At 53.8% G+C, this 15,158-nt stretch overlaps 2 protein-coding genes across 6 annotated transcripts; one reads left to right on the forward strand and one right to left on the reverse strand.

Moving 5' to 3' along the window:
• Positions 1-1,684: 1,684 nt before the first annotated feature.
• THTPA (thiamine triphosphatase) lies at positions 1,685-4,916 on the forward strand. Of its 2 annotated transcripts, XM_059181691.1 has the most exons (3): positions 1,685-2,058; positions 2,466-3,017; positions 4,098-4,916. In XM_059181691.1, exons 2-3 carry the CDS (start codon positions 2,471-2,473, stop codon positions 4,241-4,243), a joined length of 693 nt encoding a protein of 230 aa, XP_059037674.1. In that variant the 5' UTR covers positions 1,685-2,058; positions 2,466-2,470; the 3' UTR covers positions 4,244-4,916. The 2 variants fall into 2 exon arrangements, with proteins under 2 accessions (XP_059037674.1, XP_059037672.1); XM_059181689.1 differs by lacking the exon at positions 1,685-2,058 and having other exon boundaries at positions 2,065-3,017.
• Positions 4,917-5,138: 222 nt separating this feature from the next.
• On the reverse strand, positions 5,139-15,049 carry AP1G2 (adaptor related protein complex 1 subunit gamma 2). 4 transcript variants are annotated; one of them, XM_059181684.1, is made up of 22 exons: positions 13,548-13,855; positions 12,930-13,134; positions 12,378-12,502; positions 12,097-12,238; positions 11,889-11,985; positions 11,638-11,714; positions 11,426-11,521; positions 10,957-11,037; positions 10,556-10,654; positions 10,327-10,382; positions 10,043-10,156; positions 9,708-9,848; positions 9,569-9,623; positions 9,360-9,482; positions 8,564-8,653; positions 8,350-8,477; positions 8,008-8,112; positions 7,546-7,663; positions 7,329-7,464; positions 5,848-6,011; positions 5,535-5,633; positions 5,139-5,440 (listed from the first exon to the last, which is right to left on the reverse strand). In XM_059181684.1, exons 2-22 carry the CDS (start codon positions 13,131-13,133, stop codon positions 5,339-5,341), a joined length of 2,352 nt encoding a protein of 783 aa, XP_059037667.1. In that variant the 5' UTR covers position 13,134; positions 13,548-13,855; the 3' UTR covers positions 5,139-5,338. The 4 variants fall into 4 exon arrangements, with proteins under 4 accessions (XP_059037667.1, XP_059037670.1, XP_059037668.1 ...); XM_059181687.1 differs by lacking the exons at positions 11,638-11,714; positions 12,378-12,502 and having other exon boundaries at positions 13,548-13,848; XM_059181685.1 differs by lacking the exons at positions 8,350-8,477; positions 9,360-9,482; positions 9,569-9,623 and having other exon boundaries at positions 13,548-13,859.
• Positions 15,050-15,158: the final 109 nt, after the last annotated feature.

Here is a 15,158-nt window from a genome sequence, read left to right on the forward strand (position 1 = left end):
ACTCCAGGGCTCACAATAGCTGCTATAGCCTATTTCTCTTAAAAGTAAAATAATAGGGGCACCTGGGTGGCTCAGTGGGTTAGGCCTCTGCCTTTGGCTCAGGTCATGATCTTAGGGTCCTGGGATTGAGTCCTGCATCAGCATCGGGCTCTTGGCTCAGCAGGCAACCTGCTTCCTTCTCTCTCTCTCTGCCACTTGTGGTCTCTGTCAAATAAATTTTAAAAATCTTTAAAAAAGTAAAATAATAATAATAAAGGAAAAGAAAAGGAAGGAAAGTAAGAAAGGAGAGAAATGAAAAAAAAAAACACCCTTGGAGCTCACAGGAAGAGGAAGATTTTGAGTCTCTATGATGTGACCATTTATCACTGAATCCCCACCCATAACTGTGGCAGTCCACTTTTTACTAAGAAGGGAGCTCTGAGAGGTTTAGTGAAGTGGAGTAGCGTTTGGAGTAGTAGTCTGAAAACCAAACACCTGGAAATCAAAGCTGAAGGTCAACCCCAGGTCTATTTGGTTCCTGAGTCTGGTCTTTCCTTTCAGTTAATCTGCTGCCTCTGCCCCACTGAATAGCACCTTGTAACTCAGGGAAGAGGACCTTATAATTTAGAGAAAGAGGCTTTTTCCCCTAGGAAAGAAAACTGAAAATCCTTAAAGGGTGGATAAAAAGTATGCCAGTGATTGGAACTAGGGGCTGGGGCCCTCCCCTCCCTGACTACTGGTGCCTGTTATGGGGTGGATGCATCCAAGACATCTCAAGTTCAAGATGTGTTTGCCCCACAGTACATCCCACAGGTCATTTGTTTCCAGAAACATCCTGGGAAGATGACAGATGTTGAGAACCTGGCACTTCTCACTCATCATAGGAGTTGAAAAGAGGCACTGTTCCTCAGCAAGGCACCTCACCCAGAGGGTCAGACACACGGTCTCCAGTAATCATAGTCCTCAGAGAGAGTAAGAAGGACCTTTTCTCTATTTTTTCTCCCAAAGCACTCAAAGGGCCACCCCCACATTTTCCTGTATTTTAGGTGAATGTAAGAGTTTCTCCTACTCCAGACAAAGCCCGCTCAGGGGCCCCTGGCAACTCAGTGACAAATTCCTCAGGCTGGCACTCAAAGCCATTTCGAACCTGGCCTTCAACTGTATTTCTAGCCCCATCTCCTTCTTAAACACTGGCCAGGTGCTCTCCAGCTTCTTGGTCTTTGCTCATGCTTTTCCTGTCTCCATCTGTGTCTCTGTTGAAATCCCGTTATGTCTTTAGTTCCTATCCAAAATTTCGTTCCTTCTCTGACAGAAGGTTTTCAACCTTGCCCTAAACACTCAATGCAGAACGTATTATCCCCTCTAAAACTCCCGAGTAAACTGGTCTTAGTTATCCCCCCTTTCAGCCCATTGTCACTGGCTTGTATTTTGTGGGCCACCATTACTGGCTTGTATTTTGTGGGCCACCATTACAGTCAATAAAATCTCTCTGGGATAGCGTTTGGATTAGTGGCTTGGATTTCAGGCCTATTTGTCTAGGAAGTGAGGGGCCTGGAGACGGGACTGAGGCTCAGCTTCTTCCATCAACAGCCTGCACCATCCCTTCTTCCATCAACAGACTGCTCAACTTCAGGTTGAGTCCCGCGGGCTGTAGCCGAAGCTTTCCTATCACCATAGCGACAGGTGGGGCGAGGAAGCGAAATCTCCCTTTGGAACTACAACTCCCATCATGCATCCGGACCCCGGGCTGTCGGGCTCAGCCTGAGGCCTGAGACCGGGAGACCCCCGGGAGCCGGGAGGGGTCGGGCAGGAGGAGCAGAGCGCGGGGGTACTTCTGCGTTCCCGGTCCTGCGCGGAGGTCGTGGACCCCCTATCACGTAGCAGGTCTCTCGCCCGGCCTGTCCTCGGCATCGCCACATCGAGCCTAATATGGCCGCTCGTGCTGGGACCGGCTAGGTGCACAGAGATCCAGCCCCAGGTCCGAGACCAGGGACTGCTCCCGGCATTCCTCGCGGGCTTGGCGTGGGCTCCCCTCGCCCATCTCCAGGTCCAGCGAGTGGGAGCCCCTCGGGCTTTGAGGTGAGACCTGAGGCTCCGCTGGCCTGGCCGGTGCTGCGGCGAAGGGTGGGGTCATTGCGGGAAGTGAGCCATTGGCCACCCGGGGTAGCAAGGTATAGAGGGCTAGTATTGAAAGGAGGACACCCACTACAGTTTTCTGGGGAGCTCTTTGGATTGAGGACATCACCGAAGGTGTAAGGGATTACCTGGAGATCTGCCACTGTTGCAGAACCTTAAGACATCAGAGACAGTCCAGGGCCATCCATCTCTCAGGCAGGGAGAGCGAGCTGTGGCCCCAACACAAAGCTCTGTGACAGTGTGTGCCACATAAATTCTTCCCAGGTAGAGGGTGGTTTGCTGAATCGTCATTCTGCAAGGTTGAGCACCCCGGGGAGGTCAGCAAATGTTTATTGATTTACTGATTGCAGGTAGCATGGCCCAACCATTGATTGAGGTGGAGCGAAAGTTCGTTCCTGGCCCTGACACAGAGAAGCGGCTGCAGGAGTTGGGGGGCACCCTGGAGCACCAGGTCACCTTCCGGGACAGCTACTATGACACCCCTGAGCTGAGCCTCATGCGGGCTGACTATTGGCTGCGACAGAGAGAGGGTAGTGGGTGGGAGCTCAAATATCCTGGAGGAGCTGTTGTCTCAGGACCTCACACTGAGTTTATGGAACTCACAGTTGAGCCCGCAATTGTGGCTCAGCTCTGTGAGGTGCTGGGAGCTGACGTCCTGGAGTCTGGAAGTGTGGCAGCTGTGCTGGGCCCACTGGGGCTGCAGGAAGTAGCTAGTTTTGTGACCAAGCGTAGTGCCTGGAAGCTGGTGCTATCCCGAGCTGAAGAAGAGGAGCCTTCGCTCACGGTGGACCTGGATACAGCCGACTTTGGCTACGCTGTGGGTGAGGTAGAGGCCCTGGTACACGAGAAGGCTGAGGTCCCAACTGCCCTAGAGAAGATCCACAGCCTCAGCAGCATGCTTGGTGAGGGAGATGTGCCCTTCTGTCCTTTCCTTGCCTTCCCTACCACTCTTTTGGATGTATCCACTGAAAATCAGCCAGAGGAGAGGGTCTTGGGGTTATTTCTGTAACAGGGATCGTCTTGGCAATTTTTTGGAGGACCGTATGCTTTTACAGAAGCTGTCTAACCTGGATTGGATCCTTCCTTGTCTCTAATCCCCCAATCCTTGCCTCATTTAGTTCTCACACCGCTGGCTGCTCCAAGTTTGCATCCGTCCTCTGCTTGAATCCTTCCATCCATCCTTTCTTCCCCCAAATCCTGTTTTCTTTTTTTTTTATAGCTACCTAGATCCTCATTTAATTTGTCCCATTGGCTTTGAGTAAAAAGGCAACAACGTTGTACTTATGTGACAGACAACAGGAGAAGCCATGGCAGATTTCTTTTTCTGTAGACAGTTCATCCATAGAAGTATGGGATTGTGCGTTCCATGAGGCCTTCAAGCAGTGGAATGCTGCTCTCGCTTTCTCAGCAAACATACACTAAGCTGAGTTTCCTGCTATAAGCCCAGCATGCTGCCAGGCGCTAACAATAAGACACTGACTTAAGGTGGCTCCATACCACATAGAGGCTAGATTATTATGCGAATCTCACCCCATGGTTGTTGCTGCTTCTCTCCTTTCCACATCCCTGTTTCTCTGTGTGCTTCCCTCCTTGTGCTTCATTATCAACCTAATGAGCTTCAGCCTGCCTGCATGAGCTTTCATCTTGACTGGGGGCCAGGAGTAGTAACTGAAAAGAATAGATACAGAGGCACCCTCTGTCTTCATGGCATCTGAGCACCTCTTCACCATTTCTCCTTGCCAGAGGAGAGGCTCATGCTTGGCTTCCCAGCTTCACTCCTACCCGAAGTGGCCCCTGTAGGCCCCTCTGGCACAGGCCAGTCAGGGTGTGTGCTGATGGGTTACAGAAACTTCCTGGGTGGCCTTCAGAATCCCAGTGCTGCCTTGGAAACAACTTTGAGGTCTGGCTAGGAGGGCAGGGAACGGAATCAAAGCATTTACAGCTGTCTGGTTCTCTCCTCTCAGTTCTCCTTTTGCCTGCAGGTGTGCCCGCACAGGAGACAGCACCTCCTAAGGTGATGGTGTACCTCCAGCGCTTCCGGCCTCAGGACTATCAGCAACTGCTGGAAGTATACAGCGCCAGAGAGAAGCCACAGGGGACTAAATCTCCTGACAGCAACTTGGGCTAGGCTGTCACTTCTTTAACAAGGAAGAGAACTCTGGGTCTAACAGGGTTCTTTCCTGGGTAGCCTGTGCCTCTTCCCCAGGCCTCCTTCCCACAGCTGACTCCTCTCTAACTCTGCCTGTTCTTTACCTTATGTTCAGCTAGCCTTCCATGAGCCCTCCCTGGCTGCCTCTTCTCCCTCATCCGTCAGATGCAATCTGTGGGCCGCCCCTCTCCCCTGGCCGCTAAGCAGCCTCCATTGATTTCCGCTCGTGTTTATAGGATTTCCACTTAGCCGTGATCAGTAGTTAAGCACAGGAAAATCCCTTGCCACCCCCCCTCCCTTGGTCGATGCCATTGATTCTGCCAGCGGCTCCTAAACTGCCTTACAGCTGAGTTAGAGATGAGGGGAGGCAGCAGGGATTTCCCTGCCTTGAGGTGTGGGGAAGAGCAGCAGGTTGGGAAAGTAGGTGGGAATCCCTGTTAGAAATCTGGAAGTTCTGGGGCACCTGCGTGGCTCAGTTGTTAAGTATCTGCCTTCAGGTCAGGTCATGATCCTGGGGTCTTGGAATCGAGTCCCGCATCGGGCCCCCTACTCATTGGGAAGCCTGCTTCTCCCTCTCCCACTCTCCCTACTTGTGTTCCCTCTCTCACTGTGTCTCTGTCAAATAAAAATAAAATCTTAAAAAAAAAAAAAATCTGGAAGTTCTGTTTCATTTTGCTGCTGTGCCCTACTCTGGACCAGATTGTAGAGTTCCTCCTGTGGAAGTTTAGGGGCAAATTTGCTCCCCAAATTTGAGGGTAGAAAGAACCCTTCTTTGTTGAAACAGGTTTCTAAGGCTCAAGGGAACTTCCTGGATAAGAAGACTCTTCCCTTGCTATGATCTGTAAATGTGTTCTATCTCAACTGTACCCAAATATGGCTTTCCCCCTCAGGCTTTATTGGACTTTCATTATTTGTAGGAGGTGAGGGGACAGCACCCTCTACCCTGCCCCGTTTTTGCGGAGGCAAATGCAGGACCACAGCGCCACCTGCTGGTCGATGTCAGGTACAGGCTCCAAGTGGCTGAGACCCTGGGGTGTTGGGGACACAGGAGGATTTCAGACTGCATGGAGGGTGTTACTGCCATGTCTCCACGGGCAAGTTGTTCACCTCAAAGATCTCCTGCACAGACTGGCCAAAGTGGTTGTAGGTGAGGCGCAGCTTCAGCCTCAAGGGGGCCTAGGAATATGAGAGTGGAGACCAGGGTTAGCATCTGTGATTTCAGTCCCAGGGCCTTATCAACAGGGGGTGGGGTGGGTGCTCCTGAGCTCACCTTCTTAGGGTTGAGGATTCTGAGGAGCTGGGTCATGGGAAGGCCACCCTGAGCTGGAACTGTGTCTCCACTGGGGGCCTGGAGCTGCAGCTGGAAACTCTGAACACAGGAGGTTGGGCAGAGCATAGTAAGGCAGATAGCTGGGCTCAGGCAACCCCTCCACACCCAACAGTTTCAAACCCTCTTCCCATAATTCCCCAAGTGCTTGTCTCTGCATTCCCTTCCCATCTCATTCTTCCTCCCACCCACCTCCCCTACTTAGCCTTTTTTCCTGGAGTGACCAGGCCACCTCAAATCCTGGTCTTCTACAAACCTTGGGCACAGCAGCCTGACAGACGAAGTGGGTGACATCAGCCTCTGAGGTGTTGATAGCAGTGACCATGATTAAGAGCAAAGCAGGGGTTCCAGGGGGTCGAACAAAAGACAGATTCAGCTGCAGTCCTTCACGCTCAAACACTTTGAGATTTGGGATGGAAGCTGGAGTGTGGAAAAAGCAGCAGCTCAGTGTATGGGGAAGATAACAAGCTCATTCATTCATTCATTCAATAGAAATTAAGTGAGTGCCCACTGGGTTCAAGGCAGTGCTGGAGAAGCCAGGTACAAAGTGGACAAGAATATGAAGTCCCTATTCTGAGCTTATAGTCTAGTGGGCAGGGAAAAACAATAAACAAGAAAACAACCAAGATAATCACAGACTACTTGGTGCTATGAAGAAAATAAATAATGTCAGAGTAACTGGGAGGAATAACTTAAATAAGGGCGCCTGGGTGGCTCAGTCAGTTAAATTAACCCTATGGCTCGGGTTGTGATCTCAGGGTCCTGGAATCAAACCCCATACCGGGCTCCCTGCTCAGCAGGGAGTCTGCTTCTCCCTCTCCCTCTGCCCCTTCTCCTGTTCATGCTCTCTCCATCTCAAATAAATAAATAAATAAATAAATAAAAAGAGTGTCAGGGGAAGGCATCTGACATTTTAGCTGAGGCCTGAAGAATGAGAATGAGCCAGTTATCTGACGTGCTGGGCAAGAACATTCCATGGAGGGGCACCTGGCTGTCTCAGTTGGTTAAGCATCTGCCTTTGGCTCAGGTCATGATCCCAGGGTCCCGGGATCGAGCCCTGCATTGAGCCCTCAGCAGGGAGTCTGCTTCTCCCTCTGCCCCTCAACCCACTGGTACTCTCTAGGTCTCTCTCTCAAAGTAAAAAAACAAAACAAAAAAAAAAAACAAAAAAAAATCATTCCATGTGAAAGGAGCACAAGTTTACCAAGGGCTTCAGGTAAGAGGGTCTGAGAAGCTAAGAGGGCCATGGAGCTGGGAGTGGGAAGTATAGGAGATGGACTGGGAGGCAGCTGGGCCTCATGGGCTAGGGGTATCCAGGAGGGAACTGGCATGAGCTAATGAAGCCTTTTATCTATCAAGATGAGGAAGAGATGAGAGGTTCACAGCATGGAGGAGGACATGTGGACTTCAGTCCTTGGCAAAAAAGGAGAAGCAGCCCATCTCCACCCCTCCTTTTCTTTCTTTCTTTCTTTCTTTCTTTCTTTCTTTCTTTCTTTTTTTTTTTTAAAGATTTTATTTATTTATTTGACAGAGATCACAAGTAGGCAGAGAGTCCGGCAGAGAAGGAGGAGGAAGCAGGCTCCCCACTGAGCAGAGAGCCCGATGCGGGGCTTGATCCCAGGACCCTGGGATCACGACCTGAGCCAAAGGCAGAGGCTTAACCAACTGAGCCACCCAGGAGCCCCATACCCCTACTTTTCTTAAGACGTCTCCTGTCTCCCCTTTACTGAGGCTTACCCGGGGCTGAAGACGCACAGGGCAGGTCAAGGAGGTGTACTGAAGTGCCTTCTGAGGAGGGTCCCAGAAGAGGTGGGGGCTGGGCAGCCCCAGAAGTGCCATCCAGGAGATCTAATAGATCCAAGAGCTTGGAAGCCTGCGGGAAAGGGAAGAAGGAGCAGGGCTAGGTGTGGAAGCCTGACCAAGTCCTCTTCCCCCAGGGGCTTCCGGCCCCCACCTGCGGCTCTGTGGGGACAAGGGCTGCTTCCGAATGCTGGGCTTCTTTGCTTTCCTTTGCTTCCTCATCCTGGGTACCACCTCGCTCCACAAGAGGCATCTTTTCCAGGATGGCAGCCCTGAGAGGATGGAATATAGGTGTGTCCCTCTGGCTAGACCCTGGGCTTTTCATAAGCAGCATGTGGGAGGACAGGTAAGACCGTGCTGAGCCCCGGGCATGTGGTGGGTCAGAGCGCCTCTCTGATGTCCTAAGCTGGCATACTGCCCCGCTGGTTTTCGAATGAGCACGGAGGGCTGGGAGCCACCTTGGCTTCAAGGAACTATGGGTGGGAGGCTCTGACTATGGAGGAGGAAGACCACAGGGGACAACAAAACCCTTGTACCCAGAAAGGGGTACCTGGAGAAGTGGCGTGGGGAGAGGGCAGGGGTTGGGTCCTATGCTGCGGCACAGTGACAGTCGCACCTCATGTGGTCATACTTCTGGAAGAGTGCGTTGTACTCGACAGCCCGCTGCTGCAGTTCCACATCCAGGCAGCTCCCGTAGACAGACACCACCTGGCGGATGCGGCTGGGCCACAGGGTGTGTGTGGGTGGGCGGCCCTGCCCCCCAACTCCAGGATGTGACATGGAAGGGAAAGGCCCCACAGAGCAGGGGGACCCCCGCAATACCTGGCTCACAAGGAAGAACCTATGGACTGGGGGACCTGGAGTGTGTGCCTGGAGAGAAACTCTGAAACTGCTGGGCATGGTAAAGGGACATCTATTACTGGAGGCACCAAGAAGAGGGGCCAAGACCCCTTCTTACTTGTTGTCCCCACGGAGCCGGGTGCTGAGCTTCATGAGGGCTGTCAGTGCATAGCCTCTGGTAGCTGGCAGGGACATATGGGACTGCAGCACCTTCTCCAACAGTGCCAACACCTCCTCTTCCTCCACCTTCGCAGGGACACAGGCCGTAACTGTGGGGCACCTTGTCTCTCCTGCCGAGGCCCTCCTCAGTGTACCCCTGATATTGGCCTCACCTGAAGGGGCTCGGTTTCCTCACAGCTCCCCTCCAGCAGGAGGTCCCCATATTCTCCAATGCACCAGGCTGCCACTTGCACCAGTGGTTGCTGCGCGGAAGAAGAACGATGCTAAGCCAGGTTCTGGGTCCGCTCCCCACTCCCACCACGGTGACATGCCCTTATGCAGTGCAGAGATTGTGGGGTTTGGAGAGGTGGGGAAGGGAAATGTCTCGCATGGAAACAGTTATGTAAGAGTTTGTCCACTCTCTGGAGCAACCCAGCTCTGTCCTGGCTCTTGGGGGGGGGGGGGGGGGGGTCTTCTGCCCTCTGGTGGCCAAGCATCAGAACTACATGGCCTCACCAAAAGGAGCTCAGCAAGGGCCAAGCAAGAGGGTCCTTGCTCTGAGGAAGTGATATGTGGTTTCTGCCCACACTACTTGAGTAATATGGACATGGGAGATAGATAGACGCTGGCTTCTGTTAATCCACTCAGCATTCAAGGCAGTGGAAACCTGATACACACAGAACGAGTTCCATCTCATTTGATCCTCAACATAGTTCTGAGAGGTAGGCAGGGTAGAGAGTTGAGTACACAGAGCGTTAAGGAGACTTAAATCAGTCATCTGTGGCTGCAGAGCCAGGACAGAAGTTCAGGTGTTCTAACTAAAAACAGGGCTCTGTCCTTGGATGTCTCTGCTGAGTAGGTGGCTACGACCTCCAGGGAAAAGCAGCTGGGCATCAGCTGTAGGGAGCTGGTAGCTCAGGAAGGGCTGGGAGGCTTGGGCAGCCCTGGGTCTGGTGGTGGGAACAGTACTTGGGATATGTCTTCTGCCAGGGCACTGTAGAGGCGGCGCACGGAGTAGGCATGTAGCTCCTGGGCACCCCCAATCAGCTGGGTCAGGTTGGCCACTGCATCATCCCGTACATGGGTGCCTGCCTGGAGAGGGTGAATGAGGCCCAGGGTTCAGGGAAGTGAACCCTGCCCACTCCCTCCCAGCTCTCTTAGATCAGTCCCTGCCTCACCATTGTCAGCACACGCAGGATGGTATCTATATGCCACCGCTTGGTTGGGGCAAACCTAGGGGACATAGGCCTCTTCAGCCCTCATATTGACCCTCTCCAGATTCTATCATCTCTGCCTCCTGGGCACCTGTCACCTCACCTCTCTGCTGCCAGCAGGATGCCTGAGGCACAGTCGGCCCGCAGATCAGGGGGGCAGGATTCCAGAAAGCTCTGCAGCTCTTGCGTCATGGCTCGCACGTTGGAGCTATTCACCAGAGCCAGACTCAATTCCAGGGCCCGCCTGACAGGAAAAAGAGGTTGTTGATACAGGGTAGCCAAGTCACCCTGAGCTATGCCTCAGGCCCTCCCTTCCTCAGACACCTATCTCCTTAATCCCTCTAATTCAGTGGCTCTAACCAGTGGCTCTCGGTCCAGGTCTTGGCTACCAGGGGCTGGGCCTTCTGCCCTGCCCTCTTGTTGCTCTGTCCTACTCACCGGCTAAGGGAGGCATCAGGCTCCCGCAGACACTCCACCACAGTGGGCCGGTGCCGCTGCACAGCACTGTGGTCAGACTGCACCACACGCAGCAACGATGTCAGCGCCACATACCTGCCAGAGTGGGAGAGGACCCATCACACCATGCTCCTCAGCCCCCTCCCTGCCCCATCCTGCCCTGAGTCTTGGAATAAGAGGCACATAAATCAGGAGGCAATGGAAGGAGGAGGGCCGAGGGCCAGGGGCTCAGTGGCACAGGCCGGCCAGACATCCGGGATGATTACCTAATGTTCTTGTCACTGTTGAGCAGAAAGCGGCCAAGAATGTTGACAGCCAGGACCTATGGGAGGCAAAGGTTGAGGCCAGTCAGGGAAGGAACAACGTGCTCGTGAAGGAGCGCGGGCGGTAGGGCACAGGATCGTGGGTGGGGAGGAGAAACCAGTGACTAGGACCTGTCTGCCTGGCTGGGGTTGGTGGGTGGGGCCGCAGTGGGAGAGGCATATGGGGTGATACCCGGAGGCCGGCTACAGAGCGGATGTCCATGATGGTCAGCACTGTCTCAAATAGGACTGCGTTGCCTGCATTTCGGCTGGTATCTGTGTTAGTGGCCACCTGAGTAGATGTGAGAGAAAATGCAACTAGAAGAGGCTCTGTCCTCTCCTCAGGTCTCTGGAAGGTACCCACCATGTCATCCCTTCATCATCTAACAAAGTTCCCCGAACCCCCACGATGTGCTGGGGGCTACTACTCTGAGACAGACTGTGTCCCCATCCTCACAGAAATCATAGTCTGCAGAGAAATGGCAACATGATTATATGGCTACCATGGGGGTGGACGATCACGTGAAGGATGCCCGGGGCCAGTACGATCTCAGAGCCACACCCCTAAGCAATGCTCACTCTCCAGACCCCCACCTGGGCCAGCAAGTCATTCATGGTCTCACTGCTTTCTTCATGGTTCCGGCCCAGGATCCGAAGCAGACGAAGTATCTGGACCTGAGATGGGTTAAAGATCGAAAGATGGAGGGGTTCAAAGGGTAAAGAGTCAGGCTGAAGAGAAGAATCCAGCACTGAACAAAGTATTGTGAAGGGCCTGGCTGGTTTCCTAGATCTTCCCTGCCCCTCCCCCTTCCCCTGCCCAGGTCCCTTGGGTCCTGGGAGATCAGAGGCACACGAAGCCAGGGGATTTGGTGATGGGCATTTTGTTGTTGTTGTTGTTACCAAACTGGATTTCTGATCTTTAGGCATCCCCCACTTCCCAGACTGGTCTTGGGATGACCTGTGCAATCCTGTGCAATCCAGAGTGTTCGGGAGATGGCCACTAGCCACAGGCTTACTGCTAAGCCCTTTGCTCCAGGGACACAGCAGGACAGGGTCAGCCCACCTGCAGAAAGGGGTCGCTGACTCCAGATATACTGTGCTCTGTGGAGTATCCCGTCGTCACCAGAGTCCAGAGGATCTGCACCAGCTGGGGCACCACCTGGAGGGAGGGCAAGCCTTACTGGGTATTCTGCCTAATCCTCTCAACCTTCAGCCCCATTCCAACCCCATGGCCCCTCTTTTCCTGGCCCAGGGGCGCCCCTTCCACCAGCCCACCTTTCGAAAGTGCTTGAGGGCTGCAGGGCTTCGTTCACAGAGCTCCGTGATCAGCGTGATGGTGCCCAGCAGGACGCCTGGTGTTGAGGGGGGTAGTGAATGGTGGGCCAGGGGCACAGGAGAGTCTACTGCGTGTGTGTGTTCATGTGCACATGCTACCCTGCCCCTGAGGGCTGGTGTTCCCGTCCCATTTTTTCACTTCTGTCAACACCCAGAAGTAAGGCAGGGGATGGGGAACCCCATGGCCTTACCGTGGTGACGTTCATGAAGCAGTTGGGCACAGGGTGGGAGGAAGATGTTGGAGAGCTCGGGGACCTTCCGGATAATGTGCACGGCGGTCAGAACAGCCTGCAGAGATCAAGGGGCTCAGAAAGGGGCAGGGGGTGCCAGGATGGACCTCCCACCTTTAACATGAGGCAAATAGAACAGTTTCCTGTGCCTAGAGTCCTGCCATCTCACCTTCTTGCGCACATAGGGGCCTGGCTGCAGGAGCAGTTTCTCCACCTCAGTGGCCAGGTCCCGGCACATCTCAGCAGAGCCCACAGTGCTCAGAGTGCACAGGGCCAGGCCTTGTACTGCCTGAATCCCCTGGCTCAGGTCACTGCAGAGTCGGGAGGGTGGTCAGTCAAGGTCGGAGAAATCCATGCTTCCCAGTACCGGCATCAGGCAGCCCCCTGGGATTTCCCAGTTCCCCACTCTCCCAGCTCCCTGATTCCAAGTGCTTCCCAGAACCCTCTCACTTCTTGATGCTGTTGGTAATGAGCAGGTGGGCATCCTGCCTCTCATCCAGCAGAAGCATGGCCCCCAGGTAGCCCACCCTCTTGTCTGTGAATCTGGGGGAGGCGATCAGTTTCAGGCACTCCATCTACAGGGAAGGGGGCAGACCAGGAAGGGGCAGGGGTGAAATTCGAGGCACTAACATCCCTTCTCTATCTTCTTTACCCCCAGATTAATTTATTGTAGCACCATTTCCCATCATCCTCCTTCAACCAAGGAAAAAGCTTAAGAAATTCAAAGTTAGTGGGTAGTTTCAAGGAACCAGGAGTCGAGGAGGATGGGAAAGAAAAGGAGGGGGCTTGAATGGGGCTGGCCAGAGAATGAAAGGTTCAGTCCGGCTTATGACCTACAGGGGTTATAATGGAAGGAGTTTAGCGGTGCATGCTGGGAGAAGGAAGGGCCCAGAAACTTTGTAGAATAAAAAAAAATCAGGGCACAGGTAGGCGAGGGTGTCTAAAACCCTGCCCCTCAGCCTTCCTCATCAAACTCAGAATGGAGGCGTCCCGGCCCGGTACCTGTCCAAAGTGGGCGGGGTAGCCCAACATGTGGACGTAGAGCAGTTTGGCCAGCTGGCGGTGCCTGTGCAGAGGGTCCCCATCGCGGAAGGAGGCGCGGATGTGGGCGCACTCCTTCTGGATCACCTCCCGCTCCTGGGCTTGGGTCTTGGCCCCACGAATTTCCTCGATTAGATCTTGAAGCTTCAACGAAGGCACCACCATCCTGAAGGGGCAGAGCCCGTTAATGAAGAGGATTTTGAACCTCTCGGGCTGGGAGTGCCTGGCCTTCCAGCCCAGATTCGCCCTGTACCAAGATCCTGAAGGACCGGGACCCGCAGCTACCTTTCCCCACGTGGGTTTACCGAATTCCGCCCCCTCCTCACCGCGGGAGGAGAGCCCCACTACGCATGCGTCCCCGCCCCACCTAGCGCCCGTTCAGACGGAGCATGCGCCAGAACCCCGCCTATTCCCCAACACCCCACCGTCCTCCGGCTCCACCTGGTTTCCCATCCCTAGCTTGTCCATTGCTTTCCTTCCGGGGCCCTGCGCTACCTCTTCCGCGGGATTCCCCCCCAAGGTCACAACTCAGGCGGCCTCCGCTTCACACCAGGACACCAGCCCCACCAACAGCCTCACCTGGCTGGTCTCAACTCAGCTTCTCTACCCCCAGCGCTTCCTGGTACGGGGCCCGACGGGGGTTGGTCCTTCGCCTGGTCCTTCCCTCTTCCCGCCCCCGTCACGGGACCCCGCCCCCCTCCTGGGCTGCCCGGCTGAGTCGTCTAGAATCCTCTGACCTCAGGCCTCAGGCTTTGGAGTTGAGGCAAGGAGCTCTTCGGGCGGCAAGACTGCATAGCAGACTTGGGATGATTCTCCCAGAGGCCTCTTTGTACATTCTCACCACCCGAAGAGCCTCAGGAGACCTTGGGTTTGAAGCCATCGCACCCCAAAGGAGATGACAATTCCCCCCCCTTTTTTGAACTTTTTTATTAATATATTTTTTTTGTTAAATTTCTTTGTATTTTTTTTTTTTTTCCTGCAAGACTTGGTGTTGGCGGCACTGTTGTAGTTTAACTTCAATCCCAAATTCCATGAAATAGAAATCAGAAGTAAAGGTTTAGAGGGGAGGGAGGGAGGCAGGCCAAGGAGTAAACAGAGTTTGACTAGAAAAAAAGAAGAGGGTATGTGTGATGGGCATTCCCAGGCAAGGCCATTCCTTGAGGGAGGGGATTGGCAGGCAGCTCTTGTCTGCCTCATGCAGGGGAGGGAGGAAAGATCCCCTGGGGACCCTACAGAGGGGTCCCCCTCTTCCTAGGGCTTCCTGCCCCCAGGGGAAAGCTATTAACAGGGATCAGCCACAACCTCAAACAGGGCTCTCCACCCACCTCTCACCCTGCTTTTGACTCCCACCTCTGCCCTGCCTGGAAAGTGTGTGAGAGATTGGCTTCCTTTGATCCCTCTTTCTGTTGTTTTCCCATTTCACAAGATTCGGATGTGACGGGGGGGGGAAGGGATATAACCCACTTAGAGACTACTAAACTTGTTACAGCTTCTGCCACTCTCTGAGTTCCTGTTATCTAGGCTGGTTGTGTTCCCCCAAAACGCCCCTCTCACCCCCTCTCCACAACCGCCAGAGTTGGGGAGTGGGGTCCTAGCTCAAGTGCCTCTAACCCTCTGAGGCAGAAATATCTTCTTCAGGCCCCGTAGAAATCTGATCAAAGGCCACAAGTGAGTCCAGACCAACCAAATAAACTTTTAGGGGGAGAGAGGGGATGGGAGAGGTCAGTGGGTAGACGTGACTGCATTGGACGATTTCTTTTCTTTACACATTGCTCTTGACAAGGCATGCCACCCAGGGTGGGGTGGGGTGGGGGTGGGGGTTGGATGAGGGGCTGGCGGTTGAGGAAAAGAAGAGGGAGATCTTAGGGAGTCATTCTACTTTTTGTCTCCCTTATCTCCTTCAGGGAAGGATAAAGTTAGGCAAGAACCTAGCTCAGCGCTTGGAGGTGAGATAGGCTCCTCCAAGGTCAGAGATGGAGGCTATACCTTCTCCAGCTCCTTCACTAGGCCTCGCAGGGACACCAGGCCCCTTGGGTCAGGGAGCCACAGCAGCTCAGCCAGTGCCTTGCCCAGTATACAGTCATCCCTTCTCCATTTTCTTCTTCCTTTCCACTCAGCTTCCAGGAGACTCCTGGGGACACCAAACCCCCACCCTCATTGAAGTTCAGGTCTAAAGAAAAGGCGGGGAAG

The sequence above is a fragment of the Mustela lutreola genome, chromosome 7 (genome assembly GCF_030435805.1).
Source record: "Mustela lutreola isolate mMusLut2 chromosome 7, mMusLut2.pri, whole genome shotgun sequence".
Classification (NCBI taxonomy): Eukaryota; Metazoa; Chordata; class Mammalia; order Carnivora; family Mustelidae; genus Mustela; species Mustela lutreola.